Source organism: Dendrobium catenatum, unplaced genomic scaffold (assembly GCF_001605985.2).
Source record: "Dendrobium catenatum unplaced genomic scaffold, ASM160598v2 fragScaff_scaffold_1574, whole genome shotgun sequence".
Taxonomy (NCBI): domain Eukaryota; kingdom Viridiplantae; phylum Streptophyta; class Magnoliopsida; order Asparagales; family Orchidaceae; genus Dendrobium; species Dendrobium catenatum.
In genome coordinates this window covers 1,607,953-1,621,372 of record NW_021320036.1, presented here as the reverse complement: position 1 = coordinate 1,621,372, position 13,420 = coordinate 1,607,953, and the positions used below count along the sequence as shown (strand labels likewise).

The window sequence follows — 13,420 nt, the reverse complement described above, 5'->3', positions numbered from 1 at the left end:
GTACTTAGGAAGGAAATAATGCTTGCATCCACAAATATAAAAAATAATAAGTCCACTACACTGGTGATCTCAAAAGGAGATATTTTCAAAGCAGCGGATTTCAAAGTCAAGAAAGAAGCCCTCCCCGGTGAATGAGAAAGGAGGGAGTCAACATCAAAATGAGGAGATGCCTCATAACATCAAGATCATACCGCCACCGGATCCGCAACACTCGTACTAGTGGACAGAAGGCATGTATAAGCTCTTAAATGAAAAGTCGTGTGCATCCAAATGATAGTTATATGCACAATTATAATTATTTCAAAGTACCCCTGCACGTACACTATAAATTGTATACACATAAGTACACTAAAGGGAAAAAATATAATCTCGACCCGTATGGGCCCCGGCGAGCATGTCGTAGGAACACACGTGACGTCTAGGGATGCTGCGCGGGTCGATAAGTGGATTCAAGTTCGAACCCGATCCTTCTATACGGGTCAATAAAAGTCGACAGGGTTCGAACCAACAAACAAGTATACGGTCGCGATGGCTGGTATATTTGTTTTATTGCATTCATATTAGGTCGTCAAGGCCTATAACAATAAGAATTCACTAAAAAAGGCACGAAGCCTACGAAACCCGATCCTCCTAAGCAGGTAAATAGGAGTAGACAGGGTTTGAGCCATAAGATAAATATACGGTCATGATATCGACCGGAATATTTATCTTATACATTCATATTAGGCCTTCAAGGCTTTTAACAAAGAAAATTCATAAACAATGGCACAAAGCCTATGAAACCTGATCCCCTATCGGTAAGTTGATAGGATCGACAAGGTTCAATCAAATTGAAACGACCCCAAATTTTACCTTTATGTCTACTTTCACTAACAGTTGGGTTATTGATCGAGGGGCCACTGATTATATGAATAGTAATTCTACTTTACTCTCCAATACATTCACATTCTAAGTCCGTTCAAGTTGTTGATGGGACCCCATCTGAATCTCAAGGCCAAGGAATGTCTCACTTTAATTCTCCAAGCCTTTTGTTTATTGGAACATAATATCTTTAATAGTCTCCTCTCCATAAGATCACTAAACATCTTAATTTTTATGTAACCATACATTCTACTCATTATTAGCTTTAGGATAGTTTAATGAAAAAGATGATTGGCATTGGCTAGGGAAGGAAGGGTATTTTCAAGGGAAAATGGAGATAAAATCTTAGTGTATATGTGGTTTTCAAGTAGCGAGAAGAACATCAGATAGAGAGAAGATTTATTTGCGGCATTTTCATTCAGGTCAAAAATCCCTCTCTTATTTAGAGCCTTCCTAAACTATTTTGGAATGTTCAGTTTAAGGTGCGCACAATGCATTTAGGGTAGAAACGATTGAGTACATTTTGACAAAGGCTTCAATAAAAGTCTCTCTTCCTTTGACGTAAATTTACATTGATATTTGGGATATTAATTCTATTCCTTCTATCACCAATCAAGAGTGTTTATATAGATGTTATTTCTCAATTTTCAAAAATGCTTGTCACACAGTTTGAAGCTCCAAGCCATGCTTTTCACCCTAGTAATGGGTGGGAATTTCTGAATCAATCACTACTAAATTTATTCAAAGAGCATAGCATCCTCCAAAAACTAACATGCATCTACATACTGCAACAAAATGGCATAAGCCAAAAGTATGAACCAATATATCCATGAGGTGGCTCTAGTGCTTTGCGATGGATGTTCCTAGACTCTTTTGGGGTTATTGTCTTCCTTATAAATAGAATGCCTTCTCATATCATTTACTATCAAGTTACATTGAGGATGTTGTCGAAGCATCATATTATTATTTCTTCAGCCTTAAATCTTTGACCTAGTTGTTCCGTAGTATGTGCTAAGTTCATGTGCACTCTTATTTTAGGTATAAACTTGAGAGTCCTGCCCTTAAGTGCATCTTCCTTCATTCACCTATCCTCAAAAATGCTAAAAAAGATGTTTCAGGGGTAAAGATATTTCTAATCAACATAAGTGACAAGAAAAGAAGTTGCTAAAACATGAGATGCAAAATATTAAAATGCAACCTTCATTTTCATTTGTTGATCATGCTCTTTTAGGTCCTTCAATTCCTGAGAAAATAAATAAATAAACCATTTTTGCAAAACATTAGTCAAGAAAGAAGACAGTCATATTATCAAATACACTCCACCTTTTCAAATTGGCGACAAAGTTGCTGACTATCAACATTTTCTTGGTGGGATTTTCCAAGTTCCGCTTCCAATGAAGCAACTCTACTACGTAATAAATGCATCTCCTCCTAAATTTATATTTAAAAGAAGTTAAATAAGAAAATAGTTTGACACAAAAAAGGCAATAATAAACCCCAAAAAGGTAAAAATTTACAAGAATGGTGACCCACCATGCTATTGTGGAAGAAATGCTTAGTTAAAATTATTTCTATAAGAAGCAAATTTTTAAGGTTGAATTAAAGCATTTATTTTACTTTTTTATCCCATTCAGATTGAATAGATATTAGTAAATTTCTTTTTAGGGCAAATAGAGTTCATGATCTAGCAAATAGCAAAACAGAAGGCACGTGCAATAGCACACTTATATAAAATTATTTTTTAACCAAAGAAATATTCTAGCAATGTGCAGGGAAAACAGAAAATAGCCTTAGCATTTGACAAAACATACTTCCCACAAACTTAATTACGTATCAATAACTCTAAGGTGCAACTAAAAGAATGCAATCACTTATTCACTCGTTAAAAGAAAATAGAAAATAACCTTAGCCTTTGAGAAATCGTACTTACATATCAATTACTCCAATGTGTCACTAAAAGAATGCATTCATTTATTCACTTGTTAAAGAAACATGCATAATGACATACATTTATGATTTCTAGAGCATCTTGTTAAAAAGTCAAGCTAAAAAATCAACCAAAAGATACTCAATAATAGCTATATAATAACGAATAAACATGAAAAGCAAATTCTTTTGTAGAACGTATATAGCAAGTTGAAACAAAAAAAGTCATAACATTTACCTGTAAAACAAGTCTCTCATCAATCGCAGGCTGTTCACTTGACCAACTCTCCTGCCCAAAAATAAAACACAATGATCTAAAATGTAATAGTGCTTTCCTTTCCAAGTGATTCATAACTGTCTTAAAAAAGAAGGATGGGAAATAAATTTGTATTCTATTTAGATGGTGCAAGAGAGACAAGAGAGAGAAAAAAATACACAAATGAACAAGAATAGACATCATAAACACACATAAAAACCAAATAAGTTAAAATAAATTGCAATGATTCTATCTTTGAGATGCAAGCTATAGGTCACATCAATTAATCAAGTTAAGATGGAGTGACAAAATAAAGGTTACCGTCTTCCCAAAAAAGGAAAAATACATTTGGCAATTAGTTTGCACTGCAATGCGATATGAAGGTGTCCGTCTAAAACCTAATATCATTGTCCATCTGAAGCATCGAATATTATAAGAAGCCTAAATCTCATCCTTTGCTTTAATTGTAGTTGTTACGTTGCTCGCTACATCTTTGCAAAACCCATAGCTCATACATAAAGGACCAGCCTTAAGCCCGTATCTATTTGCTTTAGTCGTGGATGTTCATGCTAGACATTTGCAACAAGATATACCCTGGTGTATGCTTTTTGTTGATGATACTCTTCTTGTTGATAAGATTAGAGAGGGAGTTGAACTTAAAATTGAATTATGGAGGTCAACCTATGATTCTAAAGGCTTTCATTTTAGTAGATCTAAAACCGAATACATGAAGTGTAATTTTAGAAGTAAAAGATTTAGTGAGGAGATTGTGACTTCGGGCGATAAAGTCATTTAATAGTAAATATTTTAGATATCTCGGGTCTATTGTTCATAGTGATGGTGAAATAGATGGGAATATTAATAGTAGAATTTAAGTTGTATGATTGAAATGGAGGAATGCATCAGGCTTGTTTTGTGATAGAAAAGTAACATTCAAACTTAAGGGAAAATGTTATAAGATGATAGTAAGAACTGCAATGCTTTATGGCATAGAACGTTGTCCTTTAAAAGAGAAGCCTAAAATTAAGCGTTGAAGAGAAGAGGATCCTCAGGTGGATGAGTGGCTTTACTTTGATAGAAAGAATACGAAACAAGCATAAATGTGAAAAGGTTTGAGCAACTCCACTGCCTTATATGTTTTGTTCGATAACCTGGTTAGGAGAGTAGATGAATTAGATTTGGCTTATATCAAAATAGGTAGACCTAAAAAGAGTTGGCTATATAATATTAAAAATGACCCTTATTTTTTAGATTTAAATGAGAATTTGACTCTTAACATGATACAATGGAGAAAAATGATTCATGTATCCGACCCCACTTAGTAGGATAAAGGCTTGATATTATTGTTTTTATTGTATAAGCCTCGAAGTACTTACTTTTGTCATAGTAAGTGAATTTCTCTTAATAACATTTTATACCTTTTCACTCCATCAATCTCCTTATTTCCTTATAAATAAGAGATATATTTAGATATCCAGAAAGCAAAGCTAATGGGGAAGAGAAAGAATTTAGATAGGATCGCAGCATAAATCTCATACTTCATAAGCTGGTGAGTTGCCTGAGCACAAATAATATACTAAGAAAAACCTCAAAAATCAGCAAATTCACAGGCAGTTATTCTTGGGTTTGGCATTGATTAGGAAGTTCTCAAAGAAAGATAATAATCCCTGCTGCAACAAGATTTGATATAGCTTACTTGACATTGTAGAGTGTGTTGAAGACCAGACATTCTTTTGAAGCTATATTTACTTTGACCAAGTGGCAATGTTGTGCTTAGGAAAAGCTAGGGGAAAATAATTTAGGAAAATTATATTGAATGAAAGATTCTAGCAGAGTGTATCATATATGTTAGCAATAGCTAAGCAACTAGTTCATGTATTGAGGATGATTGATGCTAAGAAGAAGCTTGCATTGGGTTTTATATATGATAAAATGGACGGAGCGAAGTAGCTGATTTCTTATAATTTATGAGGAGAAAAGAATAACTATAGGAGAATATAATATATTATTGATAATAAGTGAAAGCTACAGCTTCATCACTATTTACATCTTGCATGCTACAATCTGAATCCTCAAGTTCAATATGCAAAAAATAAATCAACAAATTTGAGATAAAATTGAATTTTATCATCGCATGGATAAGCTTATTGTTGATGCATCTAAAAGACCAAATGTTGATAATTGATATGCACCCGGCACCTTTTAGAAATAAGGAAGGCTTTTTGGGCTTCAAAAAACAAAAGACATTACTTCAAAACATTCTCCAGGTAAATTGTTTTGTTTATATTTTATTGGAACTATTTTTTTGTTTTTCAAATTATTTCTTCCAATTATACTTGTGTCTTCATACTTCAATTGAGTGAGTGGAGGATTCAATTTAGTGATAGTACTTCAAAGCTACAATATTTTGATGTTAAGGTTTTGGAGTTAACATGCTCTTCATCCAGATGTGAATGTAATCGACACATGTATAATCAAGTTTATACCAAAATGAAAATTTTTTAAAAATCTTAAAGATGAATTCCTTGGTGAATATCATATAAAACAAGAGACTCAATGACAAATTTTGAAGAAGAAAGGTTTTTAGGATAATGCTATCCATTTCCTTGTTAATGGCATGCCTCCTAAACTTAATGGATTGGACATTTGCAAAAACCTACATGTCCCTCAAGTCATGATATGGAGTGGACATTCTTCATACTTCAATTGAGTGGTGGATTCATTGTAGAGTATAGACTACATGAAAACATTTACATCTATGATAAAATTGAATATTATTAGTCTTATCATCTATTGTAGCAAACCTTGATTAGCCTCTCTAGCAATGCTAAATCAAGAATGCATTCCTCAATGGAGATATAAAAGAAGATTCTATGTGGATCCTCTTATATTTGAAATAAAATTCAACTCAAAAGTATGCAATTTGAAAAAAAGTCAGTATATGACCTCACACAATTCAAGGGCATGATTTGAAAATTTCACTTAGTCAGTAAAAAAATAAGACTACAATCAAGCTAAGGCTGATCATAGTATGTCCTTGAAACACTCAAGAGAATAGAAAACAACTATCTGTATTGTTTATGTGGATGATATCATCTTCACATATCATGATATTAATAAAATGTATGAGATGAAAAATAGTCTAGCAACAAAATTTCAACTTAAGGATTTGGAAGGTATTAAATTTTTTTCTTAAGATGAAGAGAATAAGATCAAAGAATAACATTATGGTTTCTCGAAGGAGGCAACTTTTGGATCTTCTTAATGAAACAAGAATGAGCAGTTGTAGTTGATCAAAACATAAAAATTAAAAAGACAAGAATGGAGAACTTGTGATGTCACTTGGTACCAAAACCATTACAACAACAACAACAACATCATCATCATCAAGTCTTTGTCCCACTACATGGGGTCGACTACATGAATTCTTTTTCGCCATTGTATCCTGTTAAAAGTCAAATTCTCATTTGAATCTAATAAAGAAAGATCATTTCTAATATTTTCTAACCAAGTCTTTTTAGGTCTACCTCTACCTTTCTTTAATACCTCAACTTTCCTAACCGGGTCATCGAAAGGCCTCCGTTTAAAGTGGCCAATCCATCTAAGGCAACTTTATCTAATCTTATCTTCCACTGGAGCTACTACAACCTTTCACGTATATGCTCATTTCGTATTCTATCTATAAGGGTAAAGCCAGTATGCCACTCATCCACCTAAGCATCCTCATCTCTAATCTTATCTTCCACTGGGGCATTTCTATCACACAACAAGCCCGATGCATTACTCCACTTCAACCATTCAACTTAAATTTTGCTAATAATATCCCCATCTATTTCACCATCACTTTGAAAGATTAATTTATTAGCTCAATAAAAGAGTTAAATAGCCTTTGTTGTTAACCTAGTAAGTCAAGTATGCATTCACCACAAAAAAAAAAAAAAACATCTAAAGCCTACATACAGAATCTTGAGGTACTTAACAGATGTAATAATGAAGCTTATACAAATGAATATTGGGTAGGTTCCATAAAAAACAAAAGATCTTACACATGTCATTGTACCTATGTATGGAAAAACCTTGGAGTAATGCTAAAACTAAATATAGAGTTATATACAATGCAGTATATGATGAACTATTGTGGTTACAACAGGTGTTGATGGAACTACAAAAACTATCAATTTTCCAATGAACCTATCTTGTGACAACAAAGCTACATAACAATAGCTCATAATCATGTCCAAAATAGTAGAACCAAATATGTGGTTGATCGTTATTTTAAAATGGAAAAAACGTAGGCAGGAATCATTTGTTTACTTTTAATTCCAATGTCTAAATAAATTGTAGATATTCTCACAAAAAGGATTGCTCAAACCAAGTGTTGAATCCCTCACTAGCAAGTTGATGTTGAGTGATATCTACTCTCCAAATTGCAAGGGTGTGTAGAAATTGTAGGAACTCCAAATGGGATCCCACACCAGCAAGACGGGAAACAAGTTATTGCAAGTCAATTGGATTATAACAATAAGGAAGGGGATTTGCTGTATGGGAGTCAAACCCTCAAGAAAGATAGGAAAGTTGGATATCACAATTATTTTGAATATTCCAATTGTTCGAAATTCAAATTTGAATCTAGTTTTAGCAAGCTTGTTTTGGCAAGTTATCACGTAATTATGTGTAAGGATACTAAATATCCTATAAATAATTGCACCATTTTCTTTATGTTATGAATCCCAGATAATATATGTTTTCTTTCTCCAAATAGACATTTATTTGCATGAAAGGACTAGCATCTTACTTGAAGGAAAATAATATAAATATGCACTTATAAATTGCAGCTATGAACTTCAAAATATTAAGATGGACACAATTACTCTAACCAACAGCAAATGCACACCATTTTAGGGAAATCAGGCTGAAAAACTATAAACAAAGATGCTATAATTAACTACTCATTCAAAACTTATGATTATTATTTCCACAATATACTTCAAATTTCAAGAATAGAAAAGGAACAGTAACTTTTGTATTAATATGATTAAATATGCAAATAAAAACCTTTTGTGATGCAATCTCATTATGGCCATTGGATAGTGGAACAGTTGAGAAAGGCACGGACCGTATTTGATCACTAGACTTGGAACCACGACCCCTGCCTGAGGTAGAGCGGCCTCTACCACGGCCTTGCCGCCTCTTGTTGGAGTCATCAAAGTTGGTTCTAACTTCAGTTGCTTCGGTAACTGCTATCTTTCATCCATTGCTCCCTGATAAATTTCAAAGCTGGCACAAGTCACAAAAAGATACAGAAGACTTTAAAAAAAAGTAGTATAACTCCCTGCTTGGGCATATAGCTTTTGCTTGCCTCTGTCTAAAATATCAGCAATCTTCTCAAGTCCCTCCCACAGCTTCATGCCCAAAACAATGATCCAAGAGAGAGTTTTGAGAATATGTTTTTTGAGGAGGATGAATGATTATTATAGAAGGAACTTTCTTACGACTTTCCAAATATTAAGAATCAATAAGCCGTTGCCCTCCTAATGAGTAAATATTCCCATTGATGGAATGTACCAGGCGCACTAATGCCAACATGATTTAAAATATACAACTAATAACTTGGCTAATAAAAACTTATAAATGAATTCTCAAATTTGAACATGGATTCCCTTATTTCCTTTTTTAACAAGTGAAAGGAAGTTATTGTGGTGTTAAAAACTTGCAATGCTTAAAATGCCTGCATGTGTCACTCTTGATACATTTCAAAAAAGAAAAAAAATGAAGCTGACCAAGAAAAAAATTTGTTCATAGATTAAAAAAATATTTGGATCAAGATCAAAGGAATGAATTCTCAGGAAAGATGAAAAACAGTCTAAAATAAGATAAAATCAGCAAAGTCCAAGGTGAAATTTCATTTAGTGGGTTTCTATTTTCTTGCAATACATAAATGAAGTACTGATGCATGCAAATTTCCTTTTTTTATATTGTAATCTAAATTTTATATGTTTTTGTTTTTTTTTTCTACCCTATGATGGAAGGCAACCTATGATCATGCGTAGGTTGTGCTTTTGGACTTGCAATGCCTTGGGTGTGCTATTTTCATTGGTGCCATGGCTGTTGGGCTGACTTGGTTCCTTGGTTTGGGCTTGGTTGTTTCAGGTTTTGCTGCCTAGTTGGGGAGCTGTTGTGTTCTGCTACCTTTTTTAGCTCATTATGTAAGCTGTTGTCTTTTTCAGCTCATTAAATTGCTGGCCAGCATTCCCCCTCTGTTTTGGCCTTTCAGTTCTCCCCCAGCCCGGTTCTTTCCCCCCTTGCGTTGGCTGTTCATTGGTTGTGTCATGCTGGCTTTTCGGGTGATGCTCCCTTTGGCTGCCTTTTGGCCTTCTGCCTCCCCTTTGCTAATTGGATTCATTGGGCGGCTGTTTGGTTCCCTCTCCTCTCCTATATATAGTGGCAGATTTGAGACATTTTGGAGCTGATTTTGGTGAGTAAAGATATCTAAAAACCTGAGGGTTTCTTCTTAGAAGGCTTGCGAGCTATAACTCACAGACGATGATGTGAGTTATAATATTTGTTTCTTTGGTTATTTTCCGAGTAATATGCTTGAGATGAATCATATTATGTTCTGGATTTTCGGACATGATTATATACTGATGCGGAGATTAAAGATTTCAATGCCTGCTCTCAATTAAAACCTAAAATGGAAGCCACCATAGGAGTTTTGTGAGTCCACTCTTTTGTGGAATTCATGAAGTGGAATTATTGCTCATATTCACAGCCATGATATCTTGAGGATGGACTTACATTCAGTTTTTAAGGGTTGGTCTTTTCAATTGAAACTAATCCATTAGATTATTCTTGTTGTGAATGAACACATATCTGTTTCTCGAGACAATGGTAAATGTATTTAGATTAGGTTGTGATTAATTGAAAAATGATGCCTAACCTATATTGGATCTGCTTATCTGCATAGAATGGTGGAGCATACTTGATACAAAGGAACTTTCAGAAGCGTCAAAGAGCTTTGAAAGATGAACATGTATTAGTTCAGTCTGAGGTTAGTTCTACATAATGTTTTGCATGTAAAATTTTTTACGATGCTTGGTTCTATGAAGTATCTATGTGTAGGGCTACTTTGGTTTTATCTGAATTCGGATTCATTTTTTGGCTTTGAATATATAATTCTTTTCGGTTGTTTAATATGCACTATGTCTGCAATTTATCATCGTCGTATTTCTAATATTTTCTAGTTCCAACGTGGGCATTTATTTTTGTCCGAGTAGCGCACTTGAGTTCTTGTCAATATTTTATGTTGGACATCTGTTTCATAACTTCATCTGCCTTGGCAAAAAATACCCTTTGCCATTTTTTTGTTTTAAGTGCAAAATTTTCATATGAATCCCATGCTTCACATTGCTTTTGTCACAAAGATTAAACATTTCTCAACACAGGTGCAATTAATATTTAAAATTCCAGCAGACATTTGTTGTTGTGCCTTATCATAAATTGACATTTTTGTTCGTTTTCAATGCACTATCTCCTGCTTTGATTATTTCCTTCTGATTCCTTTTCTTCTCCTTCAGTAATTAAAAACTTATTCTACCTTTGTTTGTTGTTCAAAAAACCCTTTGGTAATTGGGATGGCATTCCTTTGATGTACGCCGGGAAATGAGGATGGGAATTTGCTTTTAAAGGAGCTCTAGAACAATGAAGGGGAATGAAAGAGTCGATGGTTTCACACTAAGTAATGATACTTATTTCATTAAGTCGATTGCATAGAACTTATTAAGAATATATATATATATATATATGACCCTGATTGAAATGCATGTATCTATCTTATACGCTAAGGAGATGGTGAGAAGATTTTAGCCAAAATCTAGTACTTGGAGGAATTAAGAAACTTTAGTGCAGGTTTAGCGTGGTAGTTTTCGTTTTGTTTCTTTTCATCGTTCAATCAAATTCTTTCATTTGGAAGCACTTTTATTAAAATTTAAGCAATTCCATGCAAAAATTTATGTGTGGTCGAATGAACTAGGAAAAAAGAAGATTGTTCGGAGGATACTTCGTCTTGGGCTTCTTAACTACTTCTCTCCAAAAGTTTCCACCCCATTTGTATCTTTCTTCTCAAGCTCTTGAAAGTGTTGTGGCCGGCTTGGTAGCATTTGCCGGAGGAGTCTTATGGTGGACATTGGCCCAAAGTTGTTGTGGTGGACCTTTGGTTTGCATGTTTTTAAGCACTTATTATCTTACCTACTATTTTTTTGCATGTGAGGTGACCACTAGTTGGTTGTTCTGATGGTAGTTTGTTTTATTTTTATTTTAGTTACGTTTTTGTCTAACTTTCGTTTGTTTTGTGGTCTGTTTGGTGTTGGCTTTCTAAAATTTGAATCGAGAAAAGTTCTACTAGCCATTGTGTTCTCCGTTTTGGTTTTCTATCTAGTTGTCTGCATCAAGTACTTCATATCATCACAAAGATGGACAAGATATTCGGCAAGTGCATTTTTCAGGCTTGCTAAGCAAGGCCGGGCACATGCCTAAGTGGTGAATTGGTGGGTATACATTGTGCTTTCCCATGCCATTTAAAATTATAGTACAGTGGATTTTTTAACATCAGCAGAAGAAAAGACTAATCAAATGAAGCTTCAGTTCCACAAACTATAAAAAATTTCATAATCAGGAAACATAACAGCATGTAGAAAGAAAATATATACGAAGTATCCTCCGAACAATCTTCTTTTTTCCTAGTTCATTCGACCACACATAAATTTTTGCATGGAATTGCTTAAATTTTAATAAAAGTGCTTCCAAATGAAAGAATTTGATTGAACGATGAAAAGAAACAAAACGAAAACTACCACGCTAAACCTGCACTAAAGTTTCTTAATTCCTCCAAGTACTAGATTTTGGCTAAAATCTTCTCACCATCTCCTTAGCGTATAAGATAGATACATGCATTTCAATCAGGGTCATATATATATATATATATATTCTTAATAAGTTCTATGCAATCGACTTAATGAAATAAGTATCATTACTTAGTGTGAAACCATCGACTCTTTCATTCCCCTTCATTGTTCTAGAGCTCCTTTAAAAGCAAATTCCCATCCTCATTTCCCGGCGTACATCAAAGGAATGCCATCCCAATTACCAAAGGGTTTTTTAAACAACAAACAAAGGTAGAATAAGTTTTTAATTACTGAAGGAGAAGAAAAAGAATCAGAAGGAAATAATCAAAGCAGGAGATAGTGCATTGAAAACGAACAAAAATGTCAATTTATGATAAGGCACAGCAACAAATGCCTGCTGGAATTTTAAATATTAATTGCACACGTGTTGAGAAATGTTTAATCTTTGTGACAAAAGCAATGTAAAGCATGGGATTCATATGAAAATTTTGCACTTAAAACAAAAAAATGGCAAAGGGTATTTTTTGCCAAGGCAGATGAAGTTATGAAACAGAGGTCCAACATAAAATATTGACAAGAACTCAAGTGCGCTACTCGGACAAAAATAAATGCCCACGTTGGAACTAGAAAATATTAGAAATACGACGATGATAAATTGCAGACATAGTGCATATTAAACAACCGAAAAGAATTATATCTTCAAAGCCAAAAAATGAATCCGAATTCAGATAAAACCAAAGTAGCCCTACACATAGATACATCATAGAACCAAGCATCGTAAAAAATTTTATATGCATAACATTATGTAGAACTAACCTCAGACTGAACTAATACATGTTCATCTTCCAAAGCTCTTTGACGCTTCTGAAAGTTCCTTTGTATCAAGTATGCTCCACCATTCTATGCAGATAAGCAGATCCAATATAGGTTAGGCATCATTTTTCAATTAATCACAACCTAATCTAAATACATTTACCATTGTCTCGAGACATTATTAAACATATAATTAATAATATGAATACTAATTAAATAATTAATGAGCAGTATAATTCTTAAGTGATTAATGAGATAATTAATAATAAAATTTATAATTAAAACTAATAAAATAGTAATTAAATTATTAAATAAATAATTAGTAGAAATATTATTTAAATAATTAGTTATTTCAAAATAATTAGTTAATTCAATTTTAAATCTCCAACCGTTTTAAATCCTGTTATCTCTTGCCAAAATTTTTTCTGGATTTAACAGGATTTAAAAATTGTCATACCAAACACAATTCAGGATTTAAGAGCCCAAGATTTACTAAATCCGGACTTACGCTAAATCCAGCCAAACGGTTTTTTGAGGTCGCTTAAATCCGATGCCTGTGCAAATCCGGATTTACGGCGTAAATCCGCCTAAATCCAAGGGGGTGTTTGGTATAGGATTGGATTCAATTTTAGTAGGATTTACTAAATCCTGTAAATCCGAATTT

At 33.6% G+C, this 13,420-nt stretch overlaps 1 protein-coding gene across 2 annotated transcripts in view; it reads right to left on the bottom strand.

The window, feature by feature from the left end:
* Window positions 1–1,574: 1,574 nt before the first annotated feature.
* The window catches only part of LOC110108188, a 13,480-nt gene continuing 1,634 nt past the window's right edge, over window positions 1,575–13,420 (bottom strand). The window contains exons 1-5 of one of the 2 annotated variants that reach the window (XM_020838719.2): window positions 12,760–12,906; window positions 8,099–8,304; window positions 3,026–3,076; window positions 2,185–2,292; window positions 1,575–2,104 (exon numbers count right to left, since the gene is read on the bottom strand). In XM_020838719.2, the coding sequence (XP_020694378.1) occupies window positions 2,098–2,104; window positions 2,185–2,292; window positions 3,026–3,076; window positions 8,099–8,247 (315 nt within the window). In that variant the 5' untranslated portion in view covers window positions 8,248–8,304; window positions 12,760–12,906 and the 3' untranslated portion in view covers window positions 1,575–2,097. Of the gene's footprint in view, window positions 2,105–2,184; window positions 2,293–3,025; window positions 3,077–8,098; window positions 8,305–12,759; window positions 12,907–13,420 lie in introns of those variants that run through there. The other variant, XM_028700680.1, reaches the window with a different exon arrangement.